This window comes from Thyridium curvatum (genome assembly GCF_004353045.1).
Source record: "Thyridium curvatum strain D216 chromosome Unknown NODE_70_length_221790_cov_84.609339, whole genome shotgun sequence".
NCBI classification, from domain to species: Eukaryota; Fungi; Ascomycota; class Sordariomycetes; order Thyridiales; family Thyridiaceae; genus Thyridium; species Thyridium curvatum.
The window spans coordinates 56,512-73,656 of NW_022156825.1; the positions used below are offsets into that span (position 1 = coordinate 56,512).

Consider the following 17,145-nt stretch of genomic DNA (forward strand, 5'->3'; position numbering starts at 1 on the left):
AGAAGAGATCTACTGTGCAACATCCCCGCCAAATCCCACAGGCGGCCTCTTGCCGTCATTCTCGGGCACGATAGCTAGCGCCTTGTAAAGCTTGCCCATGCCCTCGGGACCCCTATCGACGAGCCTCTTCCACGCCTTCTCGATGTCCAGAGCCTTGCTGCCGGCGCCGGCGCCCCCCTCCTGCCTCGCCGCCCGGACCAGCATCTCCGCGCGCTCGCGGATGCCCATCCCCTCGAGGAAGACGCCTTGCTCGACGGGGCCGTGGACCTCGACGCCTTCGCTCGCGCGCAGGGCCGCCTCGGCGACGGCGGCGAAGTCGACGTCGGCGCTGAGGTCGGTGAGCCCGGGCTCGGCGAAGGGGCTGACGCGGCGGTGGCGCCGGATGCCGCGCAGGCTGTTGACGGGGACGGTGCCGTCGCCCGGGCCGTAGTCGAGGATCAGGGCCGCGCCCGAGGGCGCGGCCTTGGGCGAGCGCGGGGAGCCGCCGATGCGCGCGGCGAAGTCGGAGGCGTAGAGCGCGGCGTCCGGGCACACCTCGATGAGGGCGTCCGGGACGGAGCGCAGGGCGCGGAAGCGCGGCGAGGACTCGGGCAGGTAGAGCGAGTGGCGGGTCGGGCGCGGGGACAGGGTCATCTGGAAGTCCGGGGGAGGGGTGTCGCGCTGCTGGGACCTCGGCGTGCCGAGGCTCTCGTGGGTCGAGCCGGGGGGCGTCGGGGAGACGACCATCTCGCGCCACTCTATGGTGGGCGAGCTGGTCTTTGTGGAACGGGAGCTGTGGTCTGCGGGGGGTGATGATGCTTCAGAGGAAGGGGAAGCGGAGGGAGATTCAGGGGTCTGCGATGCAGGGACTTTTACGGCCTGGAAGGCGTGAATCGGGAGGGCGTCGAAAAACTCGTGTGCCACTATGAAGGGTGTGCTGTTTGAGTCTGCCTCGATGTTAGCACCGAGCTTAGCGTTCTGTTGGCTTTTGATGGCAGACTCACTCAAGGGTATTGAGTTGATAGTCTCGGTCCAGACAATCGGGAGAGACGTGTATTTGCAAGTGCTGTGGTATCCCACTTTGGACTCGGTCATGGGCGCATCCTTGCCGCAGAGGAGATCTTTCTGGGTCTTCCTCAGCTGCGGACTGGCCTCGACCATGTAGATGGCATCAATGGCCTGCGTCATGCCTTTGAAGTTCCGGATAGTCTATGTAGCATAGTTAGTGCGTTTCCGGCCAGTATCTGGCGGGAAAACAACATACCCTCAGCATGTCATCCATCAAGGTGCCTCGGCCCGGTCCGACCTCGATGATCTCAACTCCCTGCTTGGGTCGCCCTTGGGCCATCCACTCAGCGACAAACCAGATGCCAATGAGCTCGCCAAAGATCTGTGAGATCTCGGGGGAGGTCACGAAGTCACCCTTGAGCCCGAACTGGTCGCGGTCCTGCTCCAAGGCTCCCGTGTAATAGCCTCCAACATCCGCAGTGAGGCACATGCGCATGTAGCTTGCGACTGGTACGGGGCCAGTGGCCTAAGGCTAATTAGTCGAAAGGTCCTATATTGCCCTGGTTCTTTCAAGGCGCCAGCACTTACGGTTATGGCAGCGGCGAGCTGCTTAGCCAGCGGCGTTGACCATTTGCGCTCCTCCTCAGGTCTGCGAGCCGTGGATGAGAAGCTCCTGAAACTCGGCGAGGCTCTGACACACCAGCTGTTCTGGGCGCGATGTAAGCCACGAAGTGCGCCCAGCGCACTCCTCGAGACTGCTGATCTCATGCTGAGATAGTTACGACAAGCCTCTGTCGCATCTAGCAAAATAGCATGTTATGCGCCTCAAGATCGAGTTTAGGAGCTCGGGCTCTTGCATGGCAAAGTGAAGATGTCGATCCAATGAAACCAACCAAAAATCTCCCCCGATAACCCATACAGAGCTACGCGATAGGCAAGCAACCCCACTAAAACGACCAAACAGCTTCGGTATTTTGGTACAAACGAAACGTCGACCTTGAAGTCTTCTACAAACAAATATTTAAATACCGGATTTCACACTGCGCTACAGCAACCATCGACTACGAAGCTTTGCAAAAGATCTCGATTAGACCAACTGTATAATCCGGCACTTTCCCAGCGACTACATGCAGTAGTGGACCGGCGAGTAAGGAGGCTTTCCCAGGGCGCAGCGAGGAGTGGTTGCTCGCTCGTTCCACAGTCATGGCGAGCAAGGGCAAGTCGCGCTGGGCCGACACCGCCGAGGATGCGGCGCTAGACGCCAAGCTGAAGAAGGAGAAGGAAGAGAAGAAGCGCCTCAGGGCCGAGAAGGCGCGCAAAGAGGCAGAGAGGCAGGCAGAGCTCGCCGCCGCCGCCGCAGCAGCCGCGGACAACGACGCAGACGGACCGCCAGCCAAGCGGCGCCGACTGACCCCCGAGAGAAGGGGCGACGGAGCCGATGCAGACGACGACGACAACGACGGCGGCAGCAGCGCAAAGCTTCTGAGGTTTACGGGCGGCAGCTGGGGCAAGGCGCGCAGCGTGGAGAACTACGACAAGCTCAACGACATCGAGGAGGGAGCGTACGGGTGGGTGGCGCGGGCAAAGGAGCTCGCGACGGGCAAGGTGGTGGCGCTGAAGAGGTTGAAGATCGAGCCCAAGGACCGCGGGGGCCTGCCCGTCACGGGACTGCGCGAGATACAGATCCTCAAGGACTGCGACCACAGGAATATCGTGAGGCTGCAGGAGGTCGTGGTGGGGGATGACACGAGAAAGATAGAAAAGTACGGATTCATTCCCCCGTTTCCACAGACACACACACACATATACGGGTTATGCAAGGTTTGACTAACCCTCCCTCTCATCACCACAACAGCATCTTCCTCGTCCTCGACTTCATCGAGCACGACCTCAAGTCCATCCTCGAGGACATGCCGCAGCCCTTCCTGGCCTCCGAGGTCAAGACGCTGCTGCGCCAGCTCGCCTCGGGGCTCGCCTACCTGCACGACCGCTGGGTCCTGCACCGCGACATCAAGACCTCGAACCTGCTGCTCAGCAACCGGGGACAGCTCAAGATCGCCGACTTCGGCATGGCCCGCTACGTCGGCAGCCCGCCGCCGCGGGACCTGACGCAGCTCGTCGTGACGCTGTGGTACCGCGCGCCCGAGCTCCTCCTCGGCGCGCCGGCCTACACGGCCGCCGTCGACATGTGGTCCGCCGGCTGCGTCTTCGGCGAGCTGCTCACGCGCGAGCCCCTGCTGCAGGGCAAGAACGAGGTCGACGAGCTGGCCCGCGTCTTCGACCTCTGCGGCCTGCCGACCGAGGACTCGTGGCCCGGCTTCCGCCGCCTGCCCAACGCGCGCAGCCTGCGCCTGCCGCCGCCTGCCGCCGCCGGCGCTCAGGCGGGGGCGACGACGGCGGCGCTGGTCCGCGCCAGGTTCCCGCTGCTGACGGCCGCCGGCAGCGCCCTGCTCGCCGGCCTGCTGTCGCTGGACCCGGCGCGGCGGCCGACGGCCCGCGAGATGCTGGCGCACGAGTACTTCTCGCAGGACCCCAAGCCCAAGCAGGAGGCCATGTTCCCCACCTTCCCGAGCAAGGCGGGCCAGGAGCGCCGGCGCCGGCGCGAGACGCCCAACGCGCCGGGCCGGGGCGACGCCGTCAACTTTGGGGCGGCCGACTTTAGTAGCATATTCGGAGGCCGGGAGAAGGAGGAGCGAGGCGGCGGGTTCTCGCTCAGGATGGTCTAATAAGTGTCTAGATAGTCACAGACACATGTGTAAATATACCCAAAAGCTACATCAATCAACCAATATGCTGCTGTCGGTTTTTTCGTCATGGATGATAGATGGGATGTGTGGCATTAAGTTATCTATAAGAACAGGATAGAGGTCGTATACCCAACGTTAGATACAAGAAAGAATTATGAATGTCTGCCATTCCCCTTGTTTTTCTTGTGTCCGAGACCGCTTTCCGTGAGTTGTCCGTGATCCAATGGGAAAAAAAGCAAAACCGCCAAAGGGAAACCAACGCCGCACATTTTGCAACCAGATGAACCATTCTTTGCTGACCGCCGTAACAGGCATTACAAGGGAATGAATGTAAATGTCAAGACTCTAGTCGGATCTTCCTTTCGTTCGTCAATAATCAAAGAGTATGGACATCCTCTACAGGCCCGCGCCGACGCCTGCCACGAACCACGTGAAGCTGAGGACGGTGAGGACGCTCATGGTCATGGCAAAGCCGACTGCCCTGGAATCGACAGAAGGCGCGGCGGCGCTGCAGATGGCGCATTGCCAGCCGTCCGCGATGGACGTGTAGGGCCGCTTGTTGTACAGGCCAAAGACGAGACTGTTAAAGGTGCTCAGATAGCCGGGCTCGGCCGTGGCGCTGGGGCCGGCCTCGGCGTCGTAGATGATGAGCGTGTACTCGGCCGTCAGGAGGTCCTGCGTGTCCTTGGTGTCCCAGGTGAAGGTGGCGGGCGTCGCAAAGGTCATGTTCTGGGTGAGGGTGTAGGTCCTGCTGGCGGTGCTGCAGCTGGCCAGGACGTCGATGGCGGTCGGGGTGCCCAGCAGGTTGGTGTAGTTCCAGCCAAAGGTGACCTTGTCGTCGATCTTGTAGAGCTGCATGCCCTGTGCCAGGGACGGGGTGACCATGACGACGGCGCCGGCCGGGTCACCTGGGTTGAACATTGTTCGATCGGGCTTGTGGGAGTCGGTGCTGTTGCCGGTCTGGTTAGGCGTCTTGTCCCCTGTCTTGACGGCTCCGGTATTGAGGTTGTGGGTGTTGTCGGCATCCTTGCCCGTCGTCTTGGCATCCTTGGAGCCGGACTGTGACGCTGAGGGGGATGGCGTCTGTTGCGGTGTGTTTGAACCTGTTGGCAGAAGTCAGCCTCGATGATCATACGGGAGGTTAGTGCTGATCAAGGCAACATACTACTGCTGCTCCCATTATCGTCTTGCCTCGCTACCAGAGAGTCCAACTCTGGGAGCCAGCTCGGCCATGCTGAAGTGACGCCGGACAAGGAGGCGAGGACAAAGGCAAACTGGGCGATGGAACGGGCTGGCTTCATTGTGGCGGTTCGAGGACCACTTCCTCCAAGAAACAAACCGGGCTTTCAGCGCTTCGATCCGTGAGAGAAAAGGTGATGGAGTTCTCGCCCTTTGATGTTGCAAAGTCGATTCACTGCCTGAGCGGGCGTGTTTGGTCGTCGATCCAGATGAATGCTCGGAATGTTGTGGAATGCTGGGGTCGTCAACGAATGGGGTTTCCCCTCGACCTTGAGCGACCTAGTGAAAGGGGCTACAGGCAAGCGTATCCGTCTAGATGCTCCTCTGCCGGGGTTGGCTATTAAAAAGAATACAGCGATTGACACGAACGGGGATGGGCGTTCGGGGGTAAGTATTGCAGGTGCTGATGGCGAAAATAATAAGGCTCCAAACGAATGTGCGGGAGAATCAACAATGGGGGTCCAAAAGAGAAGCAAAGCAGGATCAGGAACGAGAATGAGGCGTCCTCGGTTTTTCAGAGGCCCTGTATCATGGACGGGGACCAATGGCAGGCCTGGAGGGCGGGGCGGGCAGCAACACACGGGCTGATGGGGCCTTGCCGACAAGGGGAAAGAGTGCCAGGAAAAAAAAAGGTGACCTGGCGTGCCTGGGTCCATTTCGTCCATTCCCGCAGCTTGCTTTTCGCCCTTCACTTCGTATTCGCGCGGCCCCACCGGCTGGTGACGCTTGAGCCAGCTAAGATGCTGTGCATTTTATTAATAGCCGTGAGAGGGTCCCCCTCCATCCATCTACCGTAATGTAGTTATCTTGCTTTCAATGCTGGTGGACTTGGCCCAGTCTCTATGGAATGGTCCTATTGTTCGTTCATAAGGAGACGCTTGCCTTCCCCACAGGCGTCGTCAACGGTTCTCACATGAACGGGTTTTGATCTCGTTGCGACTTTCACCCTTCCGCTTTGAATTGTCTTGTCGTCGGGCGTACTTGAAGAGCAGATTTGACAAGGCTGCAAAAGCTTATGCTTCAACGAGCATCCTTGCCTCCACTCTGATAGCCCAGCGTGGCTCATTTTTCCCGGGGTCGACGACGGGGCCATGCATTGTTTGCAATGCGAGCTCCCGCAGCATTCCACAGTGGTTTGCAGTTCCTTGATTGCAGTCGGGACTGAGGCACATTGAGCAAGCGAGGATCGTCCCCTCGACAAGTTTTGAACATTTCACCGTCTGCATTATCGCCCATACCGTCCGTCAAAACAAGATCCATCAGATGCAGGTGTTGTCGTGTGCATCTCGCACAGCGCTGCCAGGCACGTGTCTCATTCGTCTCGAGGATCCGTTGCTGTGCCCCGAGAATCTCTGCAGTACGACCGACAGACTTCTGGCTGGTAAATCCCGATAATATCTACCTACCTAGGCACCTTGCGGGGGTGATTTCCTGGTGCGACGGCAACAGATCACCTCATCCCGTCCAGGTCTGAGATCAGGTAAGCGTAGCCAGTCACCTGTCAGCCTTTGCTGTACAAGTACCTAAGTAGGGAACAAGTAGGACTGGGTGGACGTTGTGATTGTGTGATCGAAGATAATGGATCGTTTCATAATTGTGCTCGAGTACATCTCGTCCGCATTGTTTGCTTCTCCTGGGTTATACTGTTCATAGCAAATACAACCACAGCGGATAACTACCTAGGTACCCTCGGCGCTCAACTTGGGTTGCGCGCTCACCACGAAACCCCAACCCTGATCAACGTGAGAGATGAGAAATATCACTTTGTATTTTCTCTTCAGCAGGTGGTAGTCGCCACATCCGGACTGCGGCAGAGCAGCGCTGCTTGACTTGGGCGTATTGTTGTTCGGATAATGCGATTGTGCACCCCGCTGTTTGGTGTTGATCAAGACAATCAATGGAGTGGGTGCCAGAACAGACAGCTGTAAGGAGGTTGGCGTTGACTTGTCATCAGGGCCAAGACGAGTCCGGTAGTGGCTTTTAGCGGCCCAGCTGGCGCGGCCCGTGCAGGTCCAACAACCCTGGAACACACTAACAGCCCTCGCTACCTACCTAGGTACAATACTCCGACTCCGTACGCTAAGATGGACCAGGATGGATTCGTCTTCCAAGTTAGTTCTGGGGCATCCATGATGCATGTTTTGATCTCCTTTGATGGGCTATCGCAGTCTGTCACCGGCGTCCCACATAACCACACAACGACCCAGGATTGGCCGGATTGTAGTGGCTCGGAGGAGGGGGATGTCCACTGGGTGCGAGCCAAGAACTGTTGGATAAGGAATTGAGTTGTGTGTGGGTTGGATCGAAAGGTGGTGTGGGTGTGGGCGGATGGTCGTTGGTAGATGGATGGGTAGCACAACCTCTTTCCATCATCCCAGCTCCAACTGACGGAATCCTCGCCTGTGAATGAGCAAATCTCCAACACAACTTGAACACCAACCCCCAGTTGACTAGACCCAAAGTACGAAGCAGGTCCACAGGATCTGGGGTTTGTCGACCGGGGGCGAGGGGACCAACAGCTCAAGTTCTGGTCTGCCCGTAGCCGCTGGCTGTTGCTCCTTGGATGCCCTGCAGATATCCATGTGAGCCAGAACAAACTCGAGCTGGGGCACTCACCCCCATGCACACCTCCAAAAAGGAAAAAGGCCAAACACGGCGCTTCTGATATCTGATAGATAAGGCAGATTTGATGTGATAACAACCAACGGTGTTGAGGCAATCAGAAGTGACTGTGGCCGACCTCCAGTGAAGCCTAGCCCAGCAGCTTCTTCAACTGCATACTGTACATTACCAATTGGTAACTTCACCTCTACCTGCGAGCAGGTACCTTGTCGACGGCCAACAGCCTTTGAACTGTTCAAGGTAGGCGCGCGCGCGCACGCAGGGTTCAGGCAGGTGAGGAGAAGCTCAAACTTCCATATCTACTTCTTTCTGGCTCCGTGCCTAACCTTCCCTCTTTTCTCTTTTCTCTTTTCTCTCCTCTTCTCTCCTCTTCTCTTCTTATCAAAACTTCCTCTTTTGGCCAGGATCACCACCCTTGCCCTGCATCTAATATGACTTCGCCTCCGAACCGCTTCGCATCGCTCCGGCGAGACGATGATCGGTTCTCGTCCAGGTGAGACCCCTTCGCTCATCCTGCGCCAGACAAGTATAGGCGTTTGTTGACCGGAGTCAATACTGACTCTCTGTCTTCGAACTGCAGTGGCCGATCTGTAGGCATGCAAGCCTCTCATCCAGTCCAGTCTTCGAAATGCATCACCATTACTCTTCACGAATATCGCGGTCTCCAAGCGACCTCCCAGAAGTACGGTAAGTGTTCCTTCGCCCTCAATGCCGTTGCAGAGATCTTCAAACTAACACTTGTCAAACTAGCCAACTTGAGACAGAATCTTCTGCGGAGCGGAAAGGTTGACGAGCAGGCCATCGACGTGAGATCTTTCCCTAGGAGATACCATAACTCGCCGTGCAGGACAAAGATACTAATTGGTCTTCAAAGCTTCTGAGCCAAGACGACGAGGCCATTCAAAAGGCCCCGGATCCTTCTCCGGTAGCTCGAGGTCACGGCGGCTACAACGACGACGGCGGCGCAGCTTTGTACGATGATGACGAGCATTCCACCCGTCGCAACCACTGGGGCCGCTTCCCAACTAACAGCAGGCTCCACAACTACGCCCGGGATAGATCCCCGGACGACGACGCTTGGTCCGAGACAGATTCCACTGCAGGCGACGACCTGAGCCTTCGAGAGCAAGCGCAGAATGGCAAGGCCGATTTTGCTTCCCCCTTTGAGCGACAGTGCCTGCGAACTCTGTATCTCATGAACATTGCCGAGGGCACGACCCACGGAGACATCACGGCGGCCATCAGGGGCGGTATTTTGCTCGACATCTACATCCGAAGCCAGGAGCGCACGGCCACTGTGTCGTTCTTGCGCGCAGAAGATGCCCGGTATTTCTTCGACCATGTCAAGAAGCACGATCTCTACATCAAGAACAAGCGGGTAAGCAGGGCTCTGGTCCCATCCCCTAGGCAGCGCTCGCGTAAACTAATACTCTATACGAATAGGTCGACATCAAATGGCAGGACCGGCAGTTCGTCCTGGCTGGCCACATGGCCAACAAGATCGCTTCGGGCGCTACCCGGAACCTCGTCATCCGCCGCTGCGATCCGAGAATCAAGGAGCAGACCGTCCGCGAGGATCTCGACCATATCCACAACCTCGTGGTGATCAAGGTCGGGTTTGTCGGCGGTAGCTGCTACATCCGCACCAATTCCGTCAACAACGCCATGTTTGCGAGAACCTGCATGATGAGCCGAGCGTAAGTTCATATAGTATCCACTCCTTCTTCGTGATTGCAGTGGAACTGACGGGCCTCAAAGGTTATACAAGGGATCGAAGATCGAGTGGGACGTGGATGAGTGCGCGCAGCCTTACGACCCTGAGCCTGTCCTGAAGCCGAGACGCAACTCGCAGCCTCGGAAGGCTGCTGCGAACCCGATGCTCAACCGCTTTCAACTACTGAACCTCGACGACGGAGACGAAGAGGACGATATTGCCGCCTCTTTGCAGCAGTCCAAGAAGGTGGTGGACATTACTGCTTGAGCAGCTGTGACGCAGACGGGTAGCATGGGAGCCTTACGGAGTAGCACTTCAATTTCATGAGCCGCTTTTTATTTTGTCTTTTGTTTCGATGATTCAGGGGCAGCTTTTAGAGAACTCGGTCCTAGTACTGTGGAAATGAGCCGGGATTATGAAGATACCACGTTGCTCTCCTGCGGGAGGGGCATGAGATGCGTTCAGTCTGACCTGCAAGCTGAGAATTCGCCCGAGTAGCGATAGCCAGTTTCAACAGTAGCCATGCAATGGAATTAAGATATCACCGAAGATACCACGCGAGGCTCTTTGGATGTGTGTGATGATGGCACAGAAGCCCTGCTTTCATTGTGGATATGCCCAATATTCCCCAAAACGCCTGCTATTGCTCGCACATGTTTCTTGTTTTTTTTTCCCCATGGCTTACTTACGCTTTGCTACAGACCATCATCTCTCCAAGGGGTAAGTAAGTGCAGATTCGACACGTCTCCAACCTACTACGACTTCTGAAAACCGCCCCGTCGCAGATTTCAACAAAAAGGGCTACACAACCCCCCAGGCCTGGTCCACGGGCAGCGAGACGCCGTTCAATGTCCGGGCCGCGTCGCTGGACAGGAAGATGATGGTCCGCGCGACCTCGTGCGGCGTGATGGCGGGCGTGGCCTCGGTGGGGCGTGCCTGCAGGGCGTGGACGGGTCTTTAAGACAGTTTGTATTCTCGTCAGCGGAAACATGTAGAAAGGAAAAATGGAAACAGAAAGGTGGTGAAGAACGAATCTTTGGGGGGGGGGGGGGGGAGGGAGATGTAGATTGTCTTCAAATAAGGGGGGGTGGAAGACAAAACTTACTCCACCTCTGCGAACGCCTCGGCGTCCCAGGCGGCCGTGCCCGCCTTGTCGTCCCCGCCGGCGCCGGCGCCGGAGATGATGGCCTTGCCGATGCTCGAGTCGATGGCGCCGGGCAGCACGGCGTTGCACCGGATGCCCTGGCTGCGGAAGCGCCAGGCTACGTTTTTCGTCGCGCCGATCTACACATCTCCCCCCAACCACTCTCTCACGTCATTAGTCCCCCAATTCTTATATTTTCCTTTGTGTGTGTATATGTGTGTGTGTTTTTTTCCTTCCCTTAGTGTTGTTGTTGTTTAGTTTAGAAGAAAAAAAAAGGACTCACCAGACCGTGCTTGGACGCCGTGTAGGCGACGCCCGCGACGGCGCCGCTCACGCCGGCGGTGCTGGCCACGTTGACGATGGAGCCGCCCCTCTCGCGCATGAAGGGGATGGCGGAGCGCATCATCATGACGGGCACGGTCAGGTTGACGGCGAGCACGCGGTTCCAGACGTCGTCGGTCACGGCGTCGGCGCTGGCAAAGTTGTCCATGACGCCGGCGACGTTGACGAGCAGGTCGACGCGGTTGCTAACAGATGGAGAAAACATCAGTACAACTTTGTTTCCCCCCTCCTCTTCTCATGTCGCCCTTCTTTTCTTCCCCTCTTCATTAAAGGGAAAGGGGGGGAGACACTTGGAACTCAATACCCACCCAAACGTGTGCAGGCAGATGCGCACGCCTTCCTCGCAGGCGCCCGGCTCGGTCAGGTCCCGGCGCGTAAAGTGGAAGCGGCCGTGGTGGGCCTCGAGCAAGAGGTTGTAGTCAAAGGGCGCGGCGTCGAGGCCGCAGACGGAGAACTGGTGGGCGAGCAGGAGCTGGGTGCAGGCGAGGCCGATGCCCGAGGCGCAGCCCGTGACGATGGCGACGCGGCCGTAGCCGAGGGGGTCGACGGCGGCCTGCGGCACGAAGAGCTGGTCCGGCGCCGTGTTGTACAGCATCGTCGCTCTTTTCCTTCTTCTTGTTCTTCTTTTCGCTCTCCGGGTAGGCACTTTTTCCAGAAAAAAGTGTTTGCAATCTAGGAGGGGGAACGCCTTGCAGAGGATCCAAGAACTAGAGTGTCCAAGTCGCGGATAAGTCGGATGGATGCCTTGTCCTTTCCGGCCGTTCCCTCAAATCTTGCAAGGGATGAGAGATAAATCACAGTGATGATGTAAATGACTGAACAGGGAGGTTTTTGAAAAGCCAAGTTGTAAAGCGGGAAAAAGCAATGCAAATGACTCGGCAAGCGCGAGAGAATAGGAAACCATGTCCCTAGACAAGGTGAAGCAATTGATCACGAGGGCTGCCGAGCATTTATACACAAGTGATCGATCAGGTTCAAGAGATAGTCTAACTTACCTCAAGATCCCACAGTGGCGTATCGGCCAAGACTTACCGCGAAGGCTTAGAGGGAAGCAGCCGAAGTTTCATAACTGGTGTTGAAGGGAGCAACGGCGCCGGGCGGTGAAAGTGGTACGATTCGCAAATGGGGCCATTTCCGGTGATACAAAGCTTAGCAAAGGACCCCTTTGTGATAACAAGATCTGTTGTGTGGTGCATGTTGCAGCTGGGAGATACAAGTACATGGGAGGGTGGTGGCGCGCTCGAGAACTCGGTGAGGAAGAACAACATGCAAAGAAAAGCAGGAAACATGGCGAAATCGACTCTCTGGTTCAAAAGTCAGTGAACACGCGCCGAGGTCTAGAACATGTGAGGTTGAGGCAGGCGAGAGGCGAGTCCCGGGGAGATTGATTGGGGTGTGGAACTGATCTCCGAGTTGCCCATCAGGAGATCCATTCAGTAGTTATCCCACCCATATCATATGCGGGCCTCAGCTCAGCTGTCGAGTGACTGCGAAAAGCATGGGGTCGCTCAGCTGGCGCCAATCGTCGTTCAGCATTAATTTCATCTCCCAACGGCAAGCTAGGCCATGTTGCATCCGTCTTTCTTCTGCTACTCATCCCTTTCGCCATTCCGGCTGAATATACACAGGAGCAGCAAGAGAAAAAAGGGCGGAGAAATAGAAGAAACATTTCCTCCCGTCCTTGGATCCGAACCAAGATCTGTCCGCCCTCGAAGGGCCCAGACATAGCTACCTAGCTTTGTACCTATGCCTGGTTGCCACCAGACGGGTGTGATATCAGGCCCCCCACCTACCCCAGCTTATACAAGTAAACTCACCTGCACTAACACACCCCGCGGGAGGAAGCTTGAGCTCCGGCGCTAGAACTCCATCATCCCCTCCACTGTAACTCACTCCACCTTGATACTCCATACATGGAGACATCCCTCCACTCTCACGGTCTGCCTTTGCATCTCCGAACTAGAACCACGAGAAGACCGTCTTTCAAGCTCGAACTCGTTGACCAGACTGCTGAACATATATGTCAAGATTCTTCCAGTGATGATACAATACAGTCCGTCTCCATCAGACAGACACACTGCCAAACACAACACAAGTCTACCTACTCCTGGGCACCTTCACTGCTTGCTGCAAAGCGACGCGACAATACACCATCACTTTCGACACGGCTCTCAAGACCTGAACTGACCTAAAGGGCATTTCATTTTCCGGGGGGCAGTCAGATTAATAAGGTTCAAGATAGCTTGTGCCAAAGCACAACCCCCCCAAACTAACAAATGGTAAAAATTCCTCGCTGTCTGTCCATATCCATACCAAGTCGCTATGCACCTTACACACATACGTAGTAGTACCGTATCACACTGTATCACCGTGATACCGCTCTCGTCTCCCTGTTCCATCTCGCAGGGCATCCCCCCGCCTTGAACTCCTGCCACCACCACCACTCCGCTGAGAGTTGTCCAAGCTCAACGCCCGGCACTGCCAGACATGGACTCCAGGTAGCCCAGGAGGAAATTCCGATCCGCCGGGGAGATAGGCGTCTGGCTGCCGCGCCTGGAAGCATTGGCGCTGCTGCCCTGCCCACTCTCGAGGCCGGCAGAGGCATGCGACGACGGCATGCGAGGCCGGCCGGCGCCGCCGCCGTGGAGCTGGTCCAGCAGGCTGGGCTCCTTGCCCTTGAAGCCGGGCTCCGCAGCCGGTCCAGCCGCCGCCGCCGCCGGCGCCTTGCCGAACAGCGACAGAAGCTTCTGCTTCTGCTCCGGGTTCGCTTCCGACTGCCGGCGGACGACCGTCCCGCCGGCGCCGCCGTGCATCGGGGGCGCAACCTGGGCGTTGTGTGGCCCCTGCGTGTAGCTGGGGGAATGGTGATGTGCGCTGTGGCCGGCGTACTGCGGAGACAGCGGAACAGCTCCGTGCTGCGCAAGGTTTGGGCTGGAACTTGCCCATTGCTGGCTCGGCGCTGCTCCGGCACGCACCGTCGCATTCGACGCCGCTCCCGGAGAGTATGGTGCGCTTGCCTGATGTGGCGGGGCAGGAGCTGGTGCTCCCTGGGCACGCTCCCTATTCGCCGCATCCTTGGCGCGGCTCATGATGGACAGCGCGCCAAAGGGCAGGTTCAGATCCGGGTTCATCTGGATGGGACCGCCATTGGCTCGGGCCTCCGCCTCAATAGCCTTGCCGCTCGGGAGTTGGCCAGAGGCCCGCTGCTGGGACTCGGCGGATCCCATCCTGGCATTGGCATCCGCGGCCGGGCCAAGTCCTGCACCGCGTGGAGACGCGGGTGCTGGCTGCTTGAACATGTCGAGCAGCGCGCTTCGATGCTTATCGTTGGGCTGGACAGGTCTCGCCGCAGCCTGCTGCCCATGGTTGACATTGCCCAGGAGCCTTTGCACTGCCTCTGTGGCCTGGGGCGGAGGTCCTTGGCTGCTCATCTGTTGCGATGCAGGATACATGCCGAGACTGCGCTGCGGGTTGGCCCAGTTCAGGGCTGGAGCCTGCGCTTGGCCGGCTCGTAGGGTATTATGCGGGGGCGGAGGCGGAGGCGGCGCTCCATTCTCATCGTTCCTGGGGGCATCGCTCTTGAAGGCACTCAGAAGCGCCATCTTGTGCTGATTCATGACAGGATGCGGTTGCCCGGCGTTGGGCTTGTGTTGCGGCATGTTCATCATCTGATTGGCGTAGTGCGGTTGTGCGGTTCCTTGACCTTGGCCGTAGGCGGCATCAGGAACACCCGGGGATGGAAGCACGCCCCTATTGAATAGAGCCTTCTGCACTTGCGGAGGCAACGGCTGGGGATGCATGAGTGGTACAGGATCAGGCCGCTGCTGGGGTGGCGGCGCCATCGGCGGCCCAGTGTATCCTTGGCGCATTTGAGGGTCCGAGTAGTTTTGATGATACTGGAAACCAGCTGCATTTTGGTGTTGCTGGGGCGGAAGGGGGAACTCGGGAGGCTGTTGCTGGTAGCTGGAATACGGCAGACGCTGAGCAGGATGGTGGTGATGAGGCGTAACTGGTTGAGGGGCGTTTGTGTATGTCAAGTCGAGAGGTGTATGAGGCACCGCTTGCTGGGCCTGCGCGGATGGTTGATGGCCTGCACCACCATTGCTTCTCTGCAACATGGCCAGCAGGGCTCCGCCTTTATCCTGATCCTGCGGGCTGGGCTGGCTCGGCTGCAAACCTTGGGTAGGAGGTTGAACTTTGAGTAGACGCTGCAGTTCCCTGGTGGCACCGTCCAGTGTGTCAATCGCCGGTGTTATCCTCATTGCCTCGGCAGTCGGGTCGGTCTGCATGCCTGCATCATCCTCCGTCAACGCCTCTTCGAGCAGCGGCTGGGCCGCAAGGTGAGTGCCATAGGTGATGCCGCGCTGCGCATCCTTCTTCTTTTGGCTGACTACCCATTTCTTCAAAGGGACGAGGAAAGGCGCCACCATGTAGAACTTGTTCGCATTGGTGGCAGCAGCATTGTTCTGTTGATTTCCCTTCTTACGAAATGCCGGTAGTTCGGAGAGCTTGTACCACTGGATCTTGCTGATCTCCTTTCGGGTCTTTGGCTCAAAGTAGGTATCCATGGGTATGTTGCGGAAAACGTAGAGTCGCATCTGCTGTTCCCTCATGGTGATCTCGATGTACTTGACTTCGTCATGGGGAGGGACAAGTCCGGCCGCGCGGATGTCGAAGCCGGTCTCCTCGTAGACCTCGCGGATAGCGCAATCGAGGTCATCTTCATCTTTGTTGATCTTGCCCCGAGGGAAGCTCCAGTTGGCGCCCTTCTTCCACCCCTTGACCAGAATGGTCGAATCCATAGCCTCGTTCAGCAAGATGGCTCCGCGAACCGGAACTCTGGTCTTGTACTGCAGGAACTCTTCGAAAGCCCTCATGTGGTTCTCAAGTGAGAAGTTCGCCAGCAGCGGGCAGTGCTGGAAGATGCGTAGACAGAAGCTTCGTAGGGACATGGACGGGAGTGTCGGGTCCAGCGGCCGGATGAAATCCTCGTAAAACCATTGTGCCTCCTCAACTTGGAAACATATCCGCGCGACCGATGATAGGTCTTCCTGTGGCAGGTTGATGATGAAGCGAACGCAAAGGTCGTCGAGCCCTGGGAAGCAGCATTGTCAGCGCTCGTCGGGGGGGAATGATCTCTCCCCAGTGCACAAAGCTCGCGTCGACCTACAGTCTTCTAATTGCATCTTTGTAGTGTCCATCTCGTTGATATTGCTTGCGCATGACCACACGTGAACTGGTGATTGTGAAGAGTTTTACCGATCGGTACTCAGTGCCATGAACCGAGGACCGTTGGGTTCCGAGCGCTGCGGGAGAGTGGAGGGGTGCGAGGGTCAAGGTTGATCCCGACGTGTCGAGTGGGATGTCCTGGAGGGTTCGCTTTTGGCCAAAACTCGGACAGAATAATGCTGGAATACTCGCTCGCGTGAAGTCTCAGGGGGAAAGATACTCGAGACGCTCCGCAGTCAGTTGGGCAGCCAGTGACGAACAGAAGAGGAGTACCTAGGTAGGCTCGTAGGCAAGGTGAAGATGGAGACACCACAGAGCACCATGTGAGTGATGGGTAGCTACGCATAACTTATCAGAGGTGGCAGGGAATGCGCCGACGACGTGGAGTGAGTTGATTGACCAACGCAATTGGCGCAGAGAGCACGGGTGGAGTCTCGAGTGGTTCCCGGCCAGCCATGGCCTTTGACCAGGAAAGACGCGCTAGTTGATCAGTTTGCACAGCAGCGGTCTTCCATGTCCCTGTCCCTCCACTGCTGCTCCCGCCCTCCAGGGCTGCTGCTGTCACTAGCGCTTCAGAGGGAGGTTGGTTGGCCGGAAGCAGTCTGAGAGTAGACCTGAGCACCCGGGCATTTTTGACCAGTATCTCCCTAATTGACACAAAAATCCAGATTTAATTGAAAGCCTGCAACACCCATAAATCACAGTGGCGACAGGTGAACACCGACAGCGTACAAGCCACACTTGCTCAACGCCACATCCGCCCAAGGACCGGCCTAGGTGTGGCGGTGCAGGCCGGCAATTGGCTTAGCGGCTGGCCTAGCCTAATGCACGGTCGCAAGGTCGCAAACAGCACCACGTAGCGAACGCTCCACCCGCCCGGGAGGCCTGTCTGGCGCGTCTTGATTGACATCATTGTGCCTGGAAAAGCTACAGGTTACTGATCAGACCGGGCTTTTTGCTTGCTTTTTCGTACCGGGGTGTCGTCACGCCCTGCGACATTCTTGAGACGAGCCAGCTGAAACCTGGCAAGCCTGCTGGTCTCGAACCCTCTTTCTCTTTCGTCTTTTCTCAAGTATCAGAAGACTGGAAGTTTAGATAGTTGGGGCGATTCTCCTGGGTCT

At 57.5% G+C, this 17,145-nt stretch overlaps 6 protein-coding genes across 6 annotated transcripts; 2 read left to right on the forward strand and 4 right to left on the reverse strand.

Annotated features, from left to right (window-relative positions):
* Nucleotides 1-9: 9 nt before the first annotated feature.
* On the reverse strand, nt 10-1,755 carry E0L32_009542 (uncharacterized protein; the record flags this gene model as incomplete). Its single annotated transcript, XM_031144518.1, has 3 exons — nt 10-1,188; nt 1,244-1,513; nt 1,576-1,755. The coding sequence occupies 3 exons, from the start codon at nt 1,753-1,755 to the stop codon at nt 10-12; spliced, it is 1,629 nt and encodes a 542-aa protein (XP_030990674.1).
* A 435-nt stretch (nt 1,756-2,190) lies between these two features.
* E0L32_009543 (uncharacterized protein) lies at nt 2,191-3,713 on the forward strand (the record flags this gene model as incomplete). Its single annotated transcript, XM_031144519.1, has 2 exons — nt 2,191-2,798; nt 2,843-3,713. The coding sequence occupies 2 exons, from the start codon at nt 2,191-2,193 to the stop codon at nt 3,711-3,713; spliced, it is 1,479 nt and encodes a 492-aa protein (XP_030990675.1).
* A 417-nt stretch (nt 3,714-4,130) lies between these two features.
* E0L32_009544 (uncharacterized protein) lies at nt 4,131-5,035 on the reverse strand (the record flags this gene model as incomplete). Its single annotated transcript, XM_031144520.1, has 2 exons — nt 4,131-4,837; nt 4,900-5,035. The coding sequence occupies 2 exons, from the start codon at nt 5,033-5,035 to the stop codon at nt 4,131-4,133; spliced, it is 843 nt and encodes a 280-aa protein (XP_030990676.1).
* Nucleotides 5,036-8,026: 2,991 nt separating this feature from the next.
* Nucleotides 8,027-9,576, forward strand: E0L32_009545 (uncharacterized protein; the record flags this gene model as incomplete). The annotated part of the gene is made up of 6 exons (XM_031144522.1): nt 8,027-8,088; nt 8,176-8,282; nt 8,346-8,401; nt 8,470-8,973; nt 9,039-9,292; nt 9,354-9,576. 6 exons carry the CDS (start codon nt 8,027-8,029, stop codon nt 9,574-9,576), a joined length of 1,206 nt encoding a protein of 401 aa, XP_030990677.1.
* Nucleotides 9,577-10,110: 534 nt separating this feature from the next.
* Nucleotides 10,111-11,991, reverse strand: E0L32_009546 (uncharacterized protein; the record flags this gene model as incomplete). Its single annotated transcript, XM_031144523.1, has 6 exons — nt 10,111-10,264; nt 10,415-10,551; nt 10,737-10,980; nt 11,104-11,348; nt 11,386-11,440; nt 11,828-11,991. 6 exons carry the CDS (start codon nt 11,989-11,991, stop codon nt 10,111-10,113), a joined length of 999 nt encoding a protein of 332 aa, XP_030990678.1.
* A 1,269-nt stretch (nt 11,992-13,260) lies between these two features.
* On the reverse strand, nt 13,261-15,996 carry E0L32_009547 (uncharacterized protein; the record flags this gene model as incomplete). The annotated part of the gene is made up of 2 exons (XM_031144524.1): nt 13,261-15,890; nt 15,966-15,996. The coding sequence occupies 2 exons, from the start codon at nt 15,994-15,996 to the stop codon at nt 13,261-13,263; spliced, it is 2,661 nt and encodes an 886-aa protein (XP_030990679.1).
* Between the last annotated feature and the right edge of the window lie 1,149 nt (nt 15,997-17,145).